At 39.9% G+C, this 19,064-nt stretch overlaps 1 protein-coding gene across 8 annotated transcripts in view; it reads right to left on the bottom strand.

Moving 5' to 3' along the window:
- lrp8 (low density lipoprotein receptor-related protein 8, apolipoprotein e receptor) overlaps positions 1–19,064 on the bottom strand; it is a 170,775-nt gene that overhangs the window by 37,875 nt on the left and 113,836 nt on the right. For all 8 annotated transcript variants that reach the window (XM_019346922.2, XM_019346928.2, XM_019346929.2 and 5 more), the window contains exons 5-9: positions 11,212–11,586; positions 8,034–8,156; positions 6,778–6,900; positions 4,376–4,495; positions 2,221–2,346 (exon numbers count right to left, since the gene is read on the bottom strand). In XM_019346922.2, the coding sequence (XP_019202467.1) occupies positions 2,221–2,346; positions 4,376–4,495; positions 6,778–6,900; positions 8,034–8,156; positions 11,212–11,586 (867 nt within the window). The remainder of the gene's footprint in view (positions 1–2,220; positions 2,347–4,375; positions 4,496–6,777; positions 6,901–8,033; positions 8,157–11,211; positions 11,587–19,064) is intronic.

The following is a 19,064-nucleotide window of genomic DNA, read 5'->3' as shown; positions in this document are numbered from 1 at the left end:
AACCAGTCAGTCGCAGGGGAATTGCATCTGTGTAGAAATCATGACGTGACTCCTGAAAAATAACTACTTATTGTGTGCTGTGTACATGTACGGTGATTTCTGTTGCTGCGCACGTGCGAGTCTAGAAATGAGTTCATAAGCAAAACGCAGCTTCATTAAATCCACATTACCTCAGCTTCACAAAACAGGCATCCCTGTACTTATGGTCCCAACCTGATTTGTTCCTCTGAATAAACAATCCTCAACTTAAACAGGAATCCATCCAGTCACATTTCAGACTTCTTTTTTTGTCTCCTTTGGCTATGCTATGTAATGATGAACAGTATGTATACACGAGCAGAGAAATAAGCCATATACTGCGTAAGTATCCATCTCATTTCTCTTCTGTTTCTCCATGCTGCCATCTTATAAATGGCCTGGCCTCTGATAAGGACTGTTTGCTCTACCTAACAGTAATGAAGATTCCCACACAGAGACACAAAGCAATCAATGCTGTTTTTTATGCCACTTAGGTTAGAAGTGAAGTTCTGTTTTCTGCTTTAAGCACTCTCATTACCAGACCAGTTTACCCTGTAATGACTTAACCTCAGACCGTAATTACTAATAACACTCTTTTCTCTCTCGCCGAAAAGTAATTTGCTGTGTAAGTCAATCAGTTAAAAGTTCCATTCTCAATGTATGTAAATAGAGAGCAGAAAGGTATTAACATCACCAGAACATGAGGTAATTTCTATTCTAGAAATAAAATGTATATACATTTCTTTTTAAATACAGCACTAATACTGAACCAACTGGTCATGGTTAGCACATGTAGCCAGATAGCAGGTACCTATCTGTAAAAGTTTAAATTGAAAACTGAAACTGCATATTTAGAAGTTTGTTTGTTTTTTGTAAAAATAATCCCTTAATGTCTTCATATGGCTCAGATGCAACTTTTCATGTTCACTTCTTTTAATATTCATGCATATATAAGAGAGCATACTAGCCCCCACGTCTGCTTCTGTGTCTCTACTCTAAACAAGTTGCGATATTGGACTAATTCGGCCGTGCCTCAGCCATACGTGTTTGAGCTGTTAATTGATTTTGGAAAATAGGAAGAAGGAGAAAAGTGAACTTTACAGTGGCAACATAGGCAGCATGTTGTTCTGGTTTGTTCAGTCAGGCTAGTCACCTACTGTGTTGGCTGCTTATTTTGCCGATATGTCTTCGAAAACAGAAACAACACATCGTAGGGATGTGCTAATAAGGTTAAAAACTTGAAAGCATGCACTGTTACACATTCTAGACCAGGGGTCGGCAACTCCAGGACTCGAGTGCCAGTGTCCTGCAGGTTTTAGATGTGTCCTTGGTCAAATACAGCTGATTCAAATTGCTAAATGACCTCCTCAACATGTCTTGAAGTTCTCCAGAGGCCTAATCATTTAATTCAGGTGTGTTGACCCAGGGTGAGATCTAAAACCTGCAGTACACCAGCACTCGAGGCCTGGAGTTGCCTACCACTGTTCTGGACTGTCTGTTTCCTGTACTTTTAGAAGTAAAATATATAGAAACATTATCTGCGGGTACTTAAAGGCTTGGTAACCACAGGACTGTTATCTTTAACGTCAGCTCTAACAGACTGAAAACTGTGCGAACTGATTAGAAGGACCAAAAACCCAAATGGTGCTTTCAAACAAGTCTCAGGTGCTCGAGTACAGTTGTGTTTTGAATAGCATTAAGGAAGACTTCTTTTCAGTAGCAAACTTGCCAAGTGCAGCTTAGAGGACAAGATTTTATTTTCATTCAAACCACTGTTCAGTGTATTTGCTCTGGCCAACAACAGGTAGAGACCCTGCCTCTGTCCTGCAGTGAATGGGCAGACCTTTCCCCTGCATAACACCCTTCCCTTAACACTCTGGGGAGAGCAAAAGCAGCTGGCTGCAAACTTTCATTAGTGAGAGCTGCAGAAAAAGATGGCAAATATTTATCTTTGCACAGATTGCTGTGCAAGAACTGCATACAAAGCAATACTCTCCTTTCACGGAGTCCCACTGTGTGAGAACTGCGTAGGATGTGACTGGGTAGTCGGCGCTAGAGTTGGAGCACCGTTGCTGAATATGTGAGAGTTGGTTTCTATGTGCGATTCCTCATATGTATGTGCGACTGTATTTTGGTGGGAGCTTCCATCAGTGGCAGTGTGTGTATTCACTTGCAAAAATGTGTGTGTGATAAATGCCCTACCTACGGCTTTGCAGGTCTTAGAGGCAGGGTCCATCTCATAACCTTCATAGCACTCGCACTTGTAGTCTCCTTTGTAGTTGATGCAGATCTGACTGCAGGCATCTGGGTTCTCACATTCGTCTATGTCTGCAGAGAGAAACATGGCACAAAGACATAAAGATCAAAACAACATAACTATAGACACACACAGTCCTATTTGTCTGGAGACTGAGACATAAAAGAGCTAATATTTTCTGTTTCTAGCATGTTAACAATCTTTCTCAGCAGGATCCTCACTTCAAAAAAAAGAGATTCTTATTCTTCAAGCTTAATTTCTAGGATTTACGTCTTTGAGCTTCAATAGAAAGGAGGAGATCTTTTGTTGAGGAATTTCTCAAAAATATTAGTAATAATATTTTTGAGAAATGGAGTTACACTACATATTGACATCACTACTTTAACTGGATAATAGAAATGATGTTAAACACATTTAAAAGCTGGACTGGACTGGACCAAATGGCTAGGTCTGAATATGTAAACAGTTTAAACCAAATAAATTAGCAAAAATGAAAAGTCTGGCATTTCTGAAAACATTCGGGTTCATATTTAAAGCTATACATCAAGGTCCTCCAAGTTCAGAGTAACCACAATCTGGGGACAAAGGGGAAGAACCTCCCATTACTGGAGGCAAGGTCACTGAAGTAGTTAAACAACTCCATGGTGGAAGGTCCCCAGGGTAGATGAGACTGGACTCAAGGTTGTAAGCCTCTGGATGTTCTGAACTGTCTCAACTAACATACCTCTGCAAAAATGGATAGAACTTGGGGAGAATGTCTCTCGACTGTACAACTGTAATGAGAGCTTGATTCACATAGCTAGCAGTAATTCGAGCTGATTCTATGTTTCTAGAGATGAACTTGGTACAGCATCATTTCACAAGATCCTGTCCCCCAGCCATTTACAAGCAAAATAATCAGAAACCAAATGCTAACAATTCCAAAACTCCCTTTTTCAGCGATCCCGGACAAGCCCCCACTTGTTACATTCCCCTTAAAAGGTCCAGGGGCTGAGGAAAAGTAACAAAAGGTTTCCAGGTTGAAAAAAGGAGGCAGAGAGGCAAAATTGTTAAATTAACAGGTTTTATTAATGTTTCTATTAATAACTAAACTAAAAGAGACAGACCAGCCGCTATTACCTTTTGAAGAAAGAAAACAACAAAACTCAGGTGATCATCACTAAACTTCTCCACAGAGTAGGAGCAATAGACAACCATACTCACAGCTCACTAGCTACAACCCAACAAGGCTCTCTCTGGCCCTAGATCACCTTTCTTGGGCCTTAAGCATTCTTAATTGCTGATGCTGTGCAAAAAAGGTGGCACCTAAGGCAGGAGATATGGTAGGACACACCCACACAGGGTCAATTTCAGAAGGAGGCCCTGCTAGGGCCGTAACAATGGGTGGACGGACCCATTATGTAATCAGTGAAAACTTAATTAGTACTGAATAAGGAGTAGCAGTTTTTGTGAATTGATGTTTTGTTGTTTTGTTCTTCTTTACATCATTTCTATGGTTTTTATGGTGGAACACTTTCAGCATCAGCATACCAAAATTTTACAGATGCCTCAACTTTTCTGAACAACCTTATGATAACAGAAGAAGATTGATAGTCATGCTGTTCAAGAAAACCATGACTGGTGGTGTGGGGTATACTGCCAAAGTTAAAGCAGGGTGTACTCATACTTTTTACACATCCATCTTACATTCTGAACCTGGCAACCTCGCTAAGGAGACTGGACGTTAAAATAACTTATTCATGCTCCCAAATCCAGAATGTCTGCATCTAATTAATAAGTTGCAACATGCATAAAAGACAAGCTTTAGATGAGGTAGTTTACTCCAGAGTGCTAACCCCATTTTTTGCATTTAAGTTAGTTATCATACTAGATTTTTGTCTAGACTGAGTGAAGCAAATGCAACTAATCTTAAAAGGCAGTGTTTAAGGAATCATGTCAATGTTTTCCTTAGACCTGAAAATGGCCATAGTTAAAAGTATTCTTGAACAAAACCACAGAATAGCACAGATAAAGTTCTGCTGATTAATGCCACTGCCCTTTGGTCGTGCTTCTCTGGACCAAGACATGAGGAGCTCTGCTGCACATTTGTTTTTTCTTTACCTCCACAGGTCTTTTTATCCAGGAGTTTGTAGCCAGAGGGGCAGTCACACTCATAACCAATTCTCTGGTCCTTGCAGATGTGGGAGCAGCCACCGTTGTTGTCTGTGCACTCATTCAGGCCTGCAGAGACAGAGTGGCAGCAGAGGAAAGGGCAGGGATGGCAGAGAGGAAACAGTAAAAAAAATAAAACAAAGAGCTGAGCATTGTTCCAATAAATTCCAGCAGGTTTTTAGACAGAATAACTTTGGCAACAGAAGAACAAGATGGACAGGAAGACAATCCCACGGGTTGGTCTGTATGGACAGTTTTAATCATCCTGCCAGTAAAGACATTTTCGTCCTGTCAAGCATGTCTGTATACATCAACAACTCAAGTTTGTGTGTGTGGTCGTGTGTGCTCTACTAGTCTTAGCTAGTAGTTCCTGGAACGGATCCATTTTCCAACAGGAACCTTTGCTTATCCCAGGTGCTACTGCACTATAATGCCTATTGTAACACAAGCACATGCTCTCCTTCATCCTCTCATCCAATTCTCTCCATTTCCTCCTTGTTTTTTTCCCTTTTAACAGAACAGATTGGACTGAGTCATCCTTCCTTTCCCTTTTGTATCAGTTTCTGTGCCTCCATTTATCCCTTTTGTCTTTCAACTACCCTCCAGGGAGTGAAGAGGGATCTCTGCAGAAAGCTAAAGCTGGTACTTCATTACCGGTTTACATTAAAGATTTAAGCTTCAAGGCTACAGGTACTGCTGTGAGACTAAGACACTACTAGAGATAGAAAAAGAGAGACAGCAAGACATTAAGGGAGACTGACAGGAAGAGGAAAAGAGTAGCGTGGACTTTCACAGATTTGCATTAATTAAAATTAGACTGGTAATTTATAGTAGAACAGCATACCAACAGAGTATCAGCCTTTTTTAAACTAAAATAAGGTGAAAAAATGAAAACCTGCTTCAAGCAGTTTAAGCAGGTTTTAGCAGGACTGCTACAAAACAAAACACAAAGTATGTGGACACTCATATCCATATTTCTATTCCCTTGTAATGTTGTATAGTTTGTATTGAGGTTTAGTTAATAGTTTAGGAAAATCACACAGACTATAATGACAATAGCATGGGTAAAACATGGAAGTGGCTGGCAGAAGGTCCTTTTCAGATACCAATAAACTCTTTCTAACATCTTAATTCTAACGCCAGACAGACACTGAACTGTTTGAGATGATGTCTGGAGCAATGTTGGAGTAAAATATCTTATATTTCTGTGTCTGTACACATCGATTTATGGATCAATTTGTGGATCGATGTACATAGAAACACATGTACATAGAATGAGTGAGTAAAATTCAGAGTTTTACTAAATACCAAAAATGATCCGCAATGTCATTCACAAATAAGCTAAAGCTATATTACTGCTAATAAGTGATATTACTGTGTAGACTTGGCCTAACTTAGCGCCATCTTCTTGTCTGTGATGTGTGCTAACTTGCAATTCACAGATCATCATATTTAATTCTTATCATATGTTTACATGGGAATCATGGCAGATTCTTCTCTCACCCCAACCGGTCGCAGCAGATGGCTGCCCCTCCCTGAGCCTGGTTCTGCCTGACGTTTCTTCCTGTTAAAAAAAAGGGGGTTTCCTTCCCACTGTCGCCAAAGTGCTTGATCATAGGGGGTCATGTGATTGTTGGGTTATTATCTTTATGTATTGTTGTAGGGTCTAAGTTACAATATAAAGCGCCTTGAATCGACTGTTGTTGTGATTTTGCGCCGTAAAAATAAAATTGAATTGAATACATCCATCAGCTGTGAGGTTAGAGGAAGATGCAAAGGCAGTGTGCACACATAATTTTATACTGACACGATGGATGCCAGGCCACTCCACTTCAGAGAGGCTATGGGTCAAGTGCAGCGTCTCTTAATAACCTCGGACACTTTAACGTGTACATAAAGTAAAATCTCAGGATACAACTCGGATTACTTGAGTTGCAATTCCCTTTGTTTCATTAATTTGACAAGATTCTATTAATAAGTACACTTTTCTCAGCTGCTTACATCTGATTGCGGATGAACTGCACCCCTTGTGGTGTCAAATGTGTGACTGAAGCTGAGGAAGCAGTAATTATCTGTGCTGTTTGGATAATCTCTGTGGCTCCTTATGGGTAACGTAGTCGTGTCACGCTTTCTCGGCTGAGATCGCACCGGAGGGCAGAGTCGTTTGGGTCTTTGATCATAACAAGGTAGTTGAGAAATATCCTGATTTACTCAGCCTTGATCAAATGAATCTCCTTTACATAGAGAAGAGTGACCACCCACGTTTGAAAAAGCTAATGATCTCTGGTAGAGTGTGTGCGTCAGTGTTCTCACATTAACGTGTGTGTGTGTAAAGAAACAGAGAATCTTACCACACTCCTTCACAGGTTCATCTGACCAGTCCTTGCAGTCTTTCACGTTATCGCACACCTTGCTGCTGTCGATACACTCCCCATTCTTACAGCGGAACTTTTTGGGCCCGTCACATTTTGTAACTGTAGTGAAGACATCAGATAGCTTAAAAGGTTAGACTTTTAGCAAGCGTTTTAATCAGATTGCACCCCGAATTAGTGTTTGGCAACACAATAATTCAACCCTACTGTGATGAAAGACTCCAGCGCGTCAGATTTTGTAGAGTACAAGATTCTAATGATGATACAGTAAATGTCAGGCCTTAGCAAAGCAATGCTGTCAATGTTTCTTGTGGTCTGTGGAGATAATTAGCCCAAAGGTTGACTGTTTTGACTCTCAGTGAAAGGCATTAGGCAAAGCTTGATCAATAAATTGCTTAGCTCTATAAATAAAGACAGGCTACAGGGAGTTAAATGCGAGGTTAACAAAAGTTTGTAACTATTCTAATTAGGGAAGCTTACTGAGAAAGCCATATCATATGTATGGTAACTAATAGTAAACAAGCTCAAAAAACGAGATAAAGGCTTCATGGAAAATGTATGCGTTATATGGTTTGGACTACAGATGAGCCAGAGGCAGCTGAGCTCCCATCAAAGAGGCCCTTTAACTCTCTTGAAAGTAGAAGCTAAATAAAATGTAGAAGAGTAGCAGATGTGACATCCAGTGTCTATTAAATGCACGAAGCAACTCAGCTGCTACATATCTGTTCTGTGCAAGTTATACGCAGCTGAGTTGTCACAGTAAATAAAAATATCGCTGTAGCTTCTTTGCAATTCTTTGAATCATCACCTCCGTCTTCCACCACTCAGGAGATTCACGTGGAGGGAATACAGGGGAGATTTAAGGCAGTGGAGATTCACAGCCTCTTATCCTCCCATGCCTCTAAGCCTATCTTTTGGTGGACATTTTTCTGATTAAAGTCTCTCATGGGGCCGAACTCACCAGAGAGGCCATCTGTGCTGCTCTTCGTTATAGCTCCTGTGAAGCTAGTTAAAAGTATTAAAGTTGTAATTGGCCACTTTTGAAGTTTAAGAAAGGAGGCAGAAGCGAGAAGCAGAAGGCCTGAAAACTTTAAATAAAATGTGGAATTTTGACTCGGCGTTTAGAAGAAAAGCCAACAATATTAAGAGGAAAATAAAATAGAACAATATGTTGTTCTAATAATAATCGGGATGTTTGCTTGTTTCTTCCTTTTCCGTACTCGTGAGACGCTTACCGTTGACACAACCTGCTTCATCACTGTAGTCCGGACAGTCGTGAACTTTGTTACACTGCTTGGTGCCATGAATACAGGTACCATCGCCACACTGGAACTCATCAGGTCTGCACGTAAGCAGTGCTAAGGAACACAAAACACACACAGCTAAGAATTAGCTGAGTATTCCCATTAGTCTAATCCATGAAAAGACAATGATTGAGTTCAACAATGAAAATCCAGAGCATTTTAAATTGTTCACAAAGTCAAATTCAGCCCTTTTCCTTTCACAACACATTCCAGTATTCAGCTCTAATCTATCATACGCACCTCTTGATAGAGCATAAATCCTCATAAACTCCTATACTGAAAAAAAAGCATTCATGTATTCATCCAGCATCTGAAGCAAACCCACATCTAGTGACCTATTGAGAAGGTGTGTGCGTGTAAATGTGTATATAGACATTTGTGCTTGCTCTAACGGCGGAGGGACGGTTTATTTAACTCATTTGTCTTTTTAACTGGCTATTTAATTATTCATGTGTTGTGTTTTGGACTGGCTCCGCCAACGGAGCAGAGGCAGACATGATCAATGACTGTGGAGCCGGTAAAAAACACACGGCAGACAATCTCTGTATCAGGAAATATGGTATAAACACAGCCACACACAACGGTTCACACCATTTGGGCACGTTTAGGTTTTCAGACACATACAGACATTATTAAATGAGCAAAATTAAATGCAGGCTTGCAGCAGGACATGTGAACGCCAGGAAAAGAGGAAGCTGAGACAGACTTTTAAACACTCAGACAAAAAATAAATAAAATAAAGACAGATGTTAATGCTAAAATCACCAAACTGGGCAGGACATAATCCTGCACCATTGCAAATTGTGCCGATTCCTTCAGCCAAATTATTGAGATCTGAGCTCAACTAATAGTGATAAATCCCCGGGATGAATAGTTATAATAATGGATTGCCATCTGCAGAAACGTTGACAGGACGGAAAGAAGGAAAGTTGAGAAACGGTCAAATCGTATCGCATTTACATTAAACTTCTGTCACTCTGCTCACAGTTGCTTGTCTCAGTGTGTCTGTGAAGAAGCTCGAGGTTATTGAGACAGATGTTTCGAATAAGATGGGAAATGATACGTTAGGAGCGTGTGTGTGGGAATGAGCAGAGCCTGATGGAAACGAGGAGACAAGGAGAGAAGAAACTGGAGGTATAGTATGCAGTTATTGTCACAATCCTCATTTACACTCAAACGTTGCTAATCTTCTATACTCTCATTTACATTGCCATCCTTCCATTCTCTTCCGCTTAACCTTATCAGGGTCGCAGTGGGGGCTGGAGCCTATCCCAGCTATCATGGGGCGAGATGCAGGGTACACCCTGGACAGATTCCCTCTTTTTGGTTAATAGAGAGATTTTTTTGGTCTATTTTTTAAATGTTTTTTAGGCAGTTAGCAAACTGTTTGAAATGTTTCGGAAAAGATATCAGTTGGTAGCAAGGACATATTCCTTTCTTAAAATAATAAATGAGATAATTATTTTAGGAAAATAGTCTGCTATAATAAAATATACTCTAAGCTGTCGGCTGCTCTGTTTACATGTTTAGTGAATTTTATTTTAAGCCTCCAATTCTCCAAACTAGCATTCCAGTTAATAACTCAGTGAATAATGCATTGAACTTCCAAACAAAGCCAGTGTTAGCATTAGCTAATCAAGTCAAAGCTCTTATTAAAACGTGCTCAGGTCCAGTTAAAGAGACTAAAGTGATTCTGATTGAAACACCAATATCAAGGCTTTAAGGTCATAGTTCTCAAACCACATGAGATATCATTGCCCATGTTTGTCTTTTATTTACATTTATGGCTGAGACAAGTCTTGATTATACTCCAATGTGAAGACATGAGGGGTTAGTAGTCATTTTCTGTTATATATATTTCCTTTAGATCTTTTGTCATGCATGCGTAGTTGGTGCACACTCGTGTCAATTCTCCACAGACAAGTCTGATGCTCAAAGTCTGATAATGACATTTGTGTCATTCAGACCTGAGTGGACTCTAGCATACTTGCAGAAAGCAGAATCAAGGCTTTAGAGTGACGTTTCGACCGTGTCACAGATTTAGACATTGTATTTGAAACTTGCTGTCAAAATATAACCACATAAAAACGACCAATCGTGTAGTGCTTACCTACATAATTATTCCAATCTCGTAAACGACGACTCCACAGGCCCATGTAATTTAGTCTGGAGTGCAGCAGCCATTAATTTAAGGATAAGGAAGGTGTGTACTGTGATAAAGGGTGAGCAGTGATCTAAACACTGAAACAACATGTACTCTGTGATTTCTGCTTTATATATTGTACTAACACCTTATTATTGTGGGTGCATGTGTCTGTTAGAGAGCTTGCACCTGGCTGCGTGTGCGGCTGCGCGCTGTGCTTGTATCATGTCTTATGTGTGAAGTTGCTGACATCTCTCTAAGTGGTGTGTGGGCGTGTGAAGAGGAGACCACATGGGGGTCACACTTGATGAAGGACCTTCACCTCACACGAATGCACACATGTGCACGCACGCACACACACAGGCTCAGATGGGTTTGTCTCTTCTTGCACAGATCACATGGTTGCATGGCAACACATTTGTGGATCGTCACGATAAAATTAGAATTGATCCTCTTTTAGTCATTTGGTGGCACATTTGTCACATAGTCTTTGTTCAGAGTAAAGCAGGTTACTCTTTAAAGCATAGTCCTCCAGTACATTTAAGCTGCTGCTCTCCAAAACAACTGATTACTTTTTGGTATCCATCCGTAACTTTCATTAAAGGCTGTAGCTGGCATTAGCTTCACTACAGCACCAACCAATATTGAATTACATGACCTAACAAGTACAGATAAATGACACAAAATATCCACAAGTACTAATATAAACCATTCATCCTAATTTCTAAAATTAATGAAACTGGATTCTTTAGGCTGAGCAGCTACTTCACTACCACTCTCCTCAGACTGATCAGTTGAATCGTGCTCGTTGTTATGGAATAATCAAAGATAATTAAAAAAGATGTTTTGATTAAGGAACATGCCAGTGGTCCGACTCTTTCCTGTGTTTTCTAATTGCTTTGAACAACAATAAAGCGAACGGTACAGGGGGAACACATTGTGGCAAAAAGAAAAAAGCTGACTTACGACAGTTTGCTTCATCTGATTTATCCTTGCAGTCTGCCTCGCCGTCACACTTCCAGTTCAAATGGACACACTCGCCGCTCCCGCACTGGAACTCGGTCACCAGGCAGCGGGGTTTCTGGGGCTCCGTCCTCCGGCTGCAGCGCTCCATGGACTCGTCTGACTTGTCCTTGCAGTCTGGGTCGCCGTCACAGCTCCACAGGGCGGGGATGCACTCCGAGTCGTTGCAGCGGAACTCATGGTGCCCGCAGGTGGGAGCCGAACATTTCTCCTCATCGCTGGCGTCCCCGCAGTCGTCGTCTCCGTCGCACACAAAGATCGGTGCCACACATTTCCCGTTACGACACTGGAAGTCTTTGGAGGGGCAGGCCTTGGCATCTGCAGGAGGAAAGGTACATTAAATTATAATTGTATATCTATTTTATTTAATTCTCATTGATTATTATAACCTGTAATATTTACCAAATTAATATCAGTCTAATAATTACAGAATATCTTTTGTAAATAGCTTTATTTCAAGTCAGCTGTTACATGAAACATCCATTCAGCGTGGGAGTAGATCAGGGGAAATACGAGTTAAAGGACAGCTATAGTCCAACTTATCTCTGCATTTAATCAAACTCCATCAGAGGTGGGAATATGCACACCAATATGTCTTTTTACTCCTTCTCTACAGATGGTAGGACTGCCAATGTTAAAACTTAGAGTTAACAAGAAGAGAGTCGTTCCACAGCTTCCTTTTTAGCTCTGGAGCTTTTAGTGGCTGGCAAGAATCAAAAGGAAAGATTGATCAAACTGTCGACAGTTGCGTGGCGCTGAAGAATACCCCTTTAAAGCACAGCTTCCTTGAAAGTCTGACAAGACAAAATGCGGCAGGTGCAGGAACAAAGCAAAGGGATAAAGAACCAGGAAGAAAACAAACTTGTCTTGTAGAAAAAGTATAAATTATGAAATATTAAAAAACGTAAACACCACCATTCCAAATACTTTGAACATATAAAGATGTTGCTGACCGTGTATGGCACAAGGTCGAGAGCTGCAGGAGTCCAGCGTATATGTATGGCTGTATGATGAGCACAGCTGCAGAAACCTCCCTCCTAGAGTGTGTGTGTGTGTGTGTGTGTGTGTGTGTGTGTGTGTGTGTGTGTGTGTGTGTGTGTGTGTTTATACATGTGCGTGAATGTTTAGACAGAAACACCTGTCAGGAACGAATATTCATGTCCATGTCTGCATTTTGATTTTTTCCAGACTGGTAGCTAAAGACCTGCGACGAAAAGTGTGATGACATTTCAGTTTTTAATGTGTTGTGTTTTAGTGTGTGTGTTTGTTCTGTTGGTGTTGTTTTATATTACTGTGCTTATAGGTTTCCTTCCAGCAGTGGCATTATCAAATTCTAGACAGGTTGGGCAAATCAATTTGAATCATATAATCTCCTCCAAAAATGACGGAAAAGAAATCAAAACAAACCACTTGTCTGATGCAACGCTCTCCTCTCTGGGCGACCGGCATAACTGCTTCATCCTCTCTCTCTTTTTTTGTACCAACCCACACAGTACGCCAAAGGGACTCATTATGATAATAGGCTATCGGATTCCCTGTTAGCTATTACTACTAGCATGCTAATCATCCCTGCTCAGATCTAAGTAATTTAATTAACATGAGCACAAAAACAACATCAGCAGTATCCCGGCAGAAAGTACGTTTGTGCAAGATGCATAAAGTTACAAACGGACTGTTTTCAAAACTTTCTGCATCAACAGTGAGACACATTTTCTTTATGAAAATTCCAAACAGATTTTTGCTAGATCCCTGAGGGCGATTATGTGTTTCTAGTTGGACTAAACACATTTTATGCTCTAAAGAGTCCATCATTATAGCAGAAGGCTTGGTCAGCCAGGTGTGTTGGATATAAACAGCAAGGCTGGGATAAGAAGCTTGTTAGTATGGTTCCCACTGGGAGACTGAATGACAAAAGAGATAGTTGGCTCATAATAGTTTTTCCTTCTACTACAAAAACAAGTAGGCCGCTTCCAATTCAAGGATTTTTTTTGTCTTAACACTATAATGAAGTTTAGGTTTTCCCTAGCAATTTTTCCCTAGATGCTAAAGTGACATCAAAACAATAGAAGATATTTTGTAAGGAACTAATGAGTCACAATATACACCCGCACCCAAAGTGCACTGTGTATAAACGAGCTACCACTTGTTTTTTTTGTAAGTGCAAACATATCTGAAAATACAGTAAGGCAAACATTTAGTTTGTACAATTCTAAAAAGTTTGAAAATCAACATTAGGTTTTTGACCACCTTTGTTCTTCAACACGACCTAAAGTTTCTTAGGTAAATTTTACTTGTAATTTCTTTAAGTAGCCTTCAGGAACAGTTCTCCAGGCTTCTTGAAGGACATTCAAAGCTTCTCTGTGGAAGTTGGCTGCAGTATGTTCTGTTCTCTGTCGAGATGATCCAACATTGCTTAAATAAAGTTGAGGCCTCTTCATTATTCCCTCAAATCTGAAAAGATCTCCAACACCACTGGCTGAAATGCAACCCCAAACATGACAGAGCCTCCACCGTGTTTTGCAGATGGACGTAAACATCCATCCATCAACCTCTCCTGAACTTCTCTGTACATGTTGATGATTTGAACCAAAAATTTTAAATGTGAACTCATGTCTTCTGAGTTTTAATCGAGTTTTTAATTTGAAAGTTGTCATACTTTTCTTCTTGTTTCGATCCTTAATAACGACTTCTTGAACAGTAGTTTGGTGAGATGCATTTCTTAGGTCACGTGTCAGGTCTTTGCTAGACTTCTTCCCATTTTTGTCGGACATTACATTCAAATACTGTTCATCTGCTCAAAGTCTTTAAGGACGCACTGCACACCATGTCCTGATATGCCAGGTTTTTAGCCAATAGCTATTTGAGAGATGGCACCTTTGGAAGCAAACTATCAAGAAATGAGAGGTGGCTCAAGACTTCTGCACAGTACCGTAAGACACATGCAGCAATAACTATCTGGCAGCACTGCTGCATATCAGGACCTGGGATATAAACTGGAAATTAAATATAGAAAATAAACAGCCTATTCTCACAGTCAGCCACCCAAGTGATTCTGACATGACATACATTCTTGTGTCTCACACCTTCTCACAAAAAGTGATAAACCATGAATCTGTTACTTTCAAAGGAGTCCTGGCCTCAGGGAGTTTGGAGCCCTGTCAATATGTGAAGGACCAACAGTACATTAGGCAGGGTTGGTCATATGTAAGGAGTATATAGACACGATCAATAAAGTCATATTTGGATTCCACATTGGTAGAACACAAATGATCCAAATTGACAATGCGTAACATTAAAGCCTTTTTTTCCTTTTCCTTTTTTTAAACTAGACCAGTTAACACAGAAAAAGATTGCTGTCTTTCAAACCTTTAAATAGGTGCACAGTTCTTTCCAAAGAGGGAATTAAAGTATTCTTAAAAGCACTTCAAACAAATTAGCTTATAAAATTAGACTCTTGCAAAGCCATTTTCTTTTGCCTCTTAGGTCACGGGTATTGTAAGTGAAAATGTCGCCTAATATGACCAAAACTACTAAGTCTTTTTCAGAAAGTAGCAGGTTTGTCTCAGATAACCCCAGTTCTATCTTTTTTTTTTTTTCTGGCGTCACATAACCAGTTTTAAGAACACCCTACAGAGATCTTTAGACTGCTATTTTTTGCATCACTGAGTACCCACTTTGTAAATGACAATTTAAAGTTATTGCACTTATAATTAACACAATTTGCTGATGCTGAAAGGCCATATTTGCCCGTGTCAGCGTGATGCAGTGATTAGCGCTGTCAATAACAGCAAGACTAAAAGTTTGAACCTTTTGGCTGGTCTTTCTCTGACGAGTTTAAATAATAATAATTAAGGAAGAAGGACGGTATGACCTGCACAGAGCTTTCATCTCAACATCATCCACTGAGGCTGGAAGTACATGATAAGATATCGAGGCATCCTACATTCACAACGGAACATTGACAAGTTCTTCAAGTTGCTCTAAACAACCCTTTTGGAGTTTTTTGCTTTGGTGTTCTTTGCATGAAATAAATTTGCAAAAACAAAAAAAATGGTAGTGATCAACTCACTAACCTAGCGGGCAAAACATTACTCCATCGTGACGTCCGATACTGGACAGTTGGTATTACTGCAGGACAAAAGTGTTGTTTTGTTTACCTGAGTTGGGGCAAGACTACTTAGATCATCTATTAATGGGAGAAAAAGCAAAGATATGAAGAGACATTTTGCACTTTTACAATGTAACGTCAGAAAACTTTTGGTATTCTAATTCATTTGTCACGTAAATGTGTCATTACGAAAAGCTGATCAATTTCCAACGTCATTTCTACAGCTGAAATGAGCCGTCATGGACAGTCTGGGTTTCTGTGGAGAAGCAAGGACTGGGAGGCAGGGTTAGGAGACGCATGTTCACGTTGGTGCCATAATCTCAAAACGGCGATTAGTGTACCAAATACCACAGCAAAACACCTCAGTACTATTTTTGCCCAGTAGCAAAGGGTGTGTCCCAGTAGCTTGGGCATCAGATGAAAACTATGTATTGCTGTCATTTTTAAAACTTGATAAATTCCCCAAAAGACTTTGGTCTTTGGTTGATTACTGTTGATGGCCTCTGCATTCATTCAGGCTTAAACCAACCCTTAGAAACAGAGGACAACAAGACTACATTCAGAGCTCAGAAGAGTTCATGAGATACTTGAATAGATACACTGATAGATCTGAGAGTAGAAATATTGGATGTTGTAGTCTGAAAGAGTTAAGAGGCATCTGATTATACTATAGAGGTGGACTCCTGACTGTTAATTAAACACATCCATCCAACAGATCAGTGGACCAATTACAATTTTAAAAAGGTAATCAGTAAGCTGTACCCAATTCCATCTTGACGGTTACGTTCCCCAGTAGGTGACTGTGCTTAACATGGGGTCAAAGCTTTCCATCCATCCATCCATAGACCCACCAGTTAACAGCTAATAGATAAACCAATACGATAGGGCACAGTTCGTTGACCTTGATCTAAAGGACAACTGAACTCTCTTTCAGCATTGAGCAGAACGTAGCAAACAGCTATGCGTACATGCACACACAGAGAATAAAAGATAAAGAATCTTTACTAAAACACAAAGAGCCACAAATATACAAATGGACAATAAAAGAGCCAAAAAAGTATTGGGCACACACCCACACACATCATCTCTCAGCTTTTGTCCACAAGTCGGTGAGTTTAATGTTTCTGGAGCGAGGAATCCAATCAGACTGTGGTCTAACATGTCAGGCACTGAGCCGCGGTGTGTATGCAGGTACGTGCACGCACACATACACGCGGTCTCGTCCACATACGTACATTTGTCTGATCACTTCAGTTCACCGGGTGCACTAGCAGTAAAGCAAGCTAAAGATCACAGATCAGCTCCTAACAACCAGAAATGGAGATAAAATATTTACTTCACAGTGATGTGTAAAATGCTGCATTTAACTGAACTGCAGCTCCGCAATCTGCTGGAAAAAAAGAAGAAGAAAGCAGCAACACCTGAAAGCATTTTAACACTGAGCAGACTTAATGGGCCGTATAGAAGACAAGCAACATGATCATCTACTCTATGGAATATCAATATGTATGGCTTATCTTTCACACGAGAGCATCAATAAAAAAAATTTAAAAACCACATCCGTGTCAATTCAAGCATACCTTGTACCATCAGATACACGAGGGTAATTGTAAACAAATTGCCATCTATGAGGATTGATGTTAGGGGAGCAAAAAAACCCAACTCAAACTGCAGGATTTTTTTTCGGCTTAATTATTCAATATTTATTAAAAAGTTAGAAAGTATTATTCTGTTGGCAGAAGTTTACATTCTTATCCAACATCAGAAAAGCATTTTGATAGGTCCAAAATGTATTCTTCTGCTAGCTCACGGTTGACTTTGGACCAATGTTGCATGAACCGTCACTTTGCCTACTGCCTTCACTGCTGAAAACCTAACCTGCAAAAGCAGGAATCCCCCTCACCAAAACAAAGGCAAATGTCACATACTCAGAAAAAAGGCAAATGCCCTTTTCAAAGAAACGGTGCTTTATAATAAAGGGACTGCAGAGGAGTGATGGTAATGCATCGCACACTATATTTACCATATTTGTGCAAATGACACCAAGAGAGAGCAAGAGAGCTCTCCCTCCATCTCTCACTGACATATCTGACCCACTTTCACTGGAGCTCAGGAGAGAGTACAGTATTAAAGGTTAAAATCAGTGTGCAATTACATGATGACACCTCAGGGTTTTTGTTTGAACCACCAATAAGAAAATTCAGGAATTTTACAGTTTTCTTGCTCTCCATGACTTAAAAGCATTCAAGAAACATCTTGAAATATTGTGTGAGCGTTTCTGAGAACAGGTACCTAATGTACCATTTGCTGTGTGTCAGGGAACATTACCCTTGAAATCATTAAAACAGCAAACTGTCAGTGAAAGAACAACCCAGAGGCGTCAACTTCCCAGCATCGTCCTGCAACAACATGGCTGCGTGTCACCAGCGTTTTGAAACGTTAACCTGATGCCACTCTGAATCTAAACACTGAGAAGTAGACCGAGGGAGAGGCAGCTTTTGATCATAATTTTAAATTATGCAGTTTAATGTCTCCTTGCACTTTGAAATGAAAGCACAGTACAAATTAAGTAATTGGAGTGAAAAAAAAGAAATCATGGAATGATATATTACAAACCAGAATGTATTCTAAATTTTTGACTCAACAAAAGCATTCTTTCTCCAAAAGAAATCAAATATTCTTCAGAAAGTTCTTCGCACAGTGGTCGGAGAAGTTTCCATAAATGTTCAGCACTTGTAGGTTGCTTTGCAGTTCATCCCAAACCAACTCGATGGGGTTTAAGTCTGGAGACTGTGCTGATCACTCCATGTTTTCAAGCTTACCACCTTGTTCTTTTTTCTTCAGGTAGTTCTGGCATAGCTTGGACTTATGTTTTGGGTCATTATCTTGCTGTAGGATGAACCCCTGACCAACTAGGCGCATACCAGAAAATAAATGTTACACCCCTAAAAATGGGGGAAAGAATCATAAGAGTGCTTTTCAGTTGCGCATCTCATGCAAAAGTTTAATGCAATCAAAAATGAACATAAGTATTTTACATTCTGTACCACTCACTGTGAGGGAAAGAGCTAATTAATAAACCAAAATAATACTAAACTGCTGTTGTATGTTTTTGTATATGTTTTCTAGATACAGATACGTTTACTAGCTCCTGCCGTTAGCTTAACAGCAATTATATAGTACCTAACTGAGACTCGTTATGTCTAAGTACTCATGAAACTATAATAAAATGCTTCTAAAGCTCACAAAATGAAGAATTATCTATAAAATTGTCAGCTTACATTTGCTGGAGTCCATACAAACCAATTGGCTGAGTGCAGTATGACTGCAGAGGGCATTGGTGGGGAGCACTACTACATATGTCAGTCATCTTTTTTTTTCCTGAATTTTCAATAATCTTTAACTTTGATCATATTTTCTTTTTAGTCATAAACAGTACTATTTAAAAATTTACACTGCTCAAAAAGAATTTAAGGAATGCTTTAAAAACACATCAGATCTCAATGGGGGGGTGGGGGGGGTCATGCTGCATATCAATACTGATACAGACTGGGTAATCTGTTAGAAATGAAAGGATGTCACATCGCTTGATGGTAATGAGAATTCCCAAGTTACAGAGGGCTGAATTCAAAGCCACTGTGAAATACAGAGTGAAAAAGTGATGCAGCAGACTAGTCTATTTTGACAA

This window comes from Oreochromis niloticus, linkage group LG17 (genome assembly GCF_001858045.2).
Source record: "Oreochromis niloticus isolate F11D_XX linkage group LG17, O_niloticus_UMD_NMBU, whole genome shotgun sequence".
NCBI classification, from domain to species: Eukaryota; Metazoa; Chordata; class Actinopteri; order Cichliformes; family Cichlidae; genus Oreochromis; species Oreochromis niloticus.
Note: the sequence above shows the minus strand (reverse complement) of the source record. Positions and strands in the feature narration are given on the sequence as shown.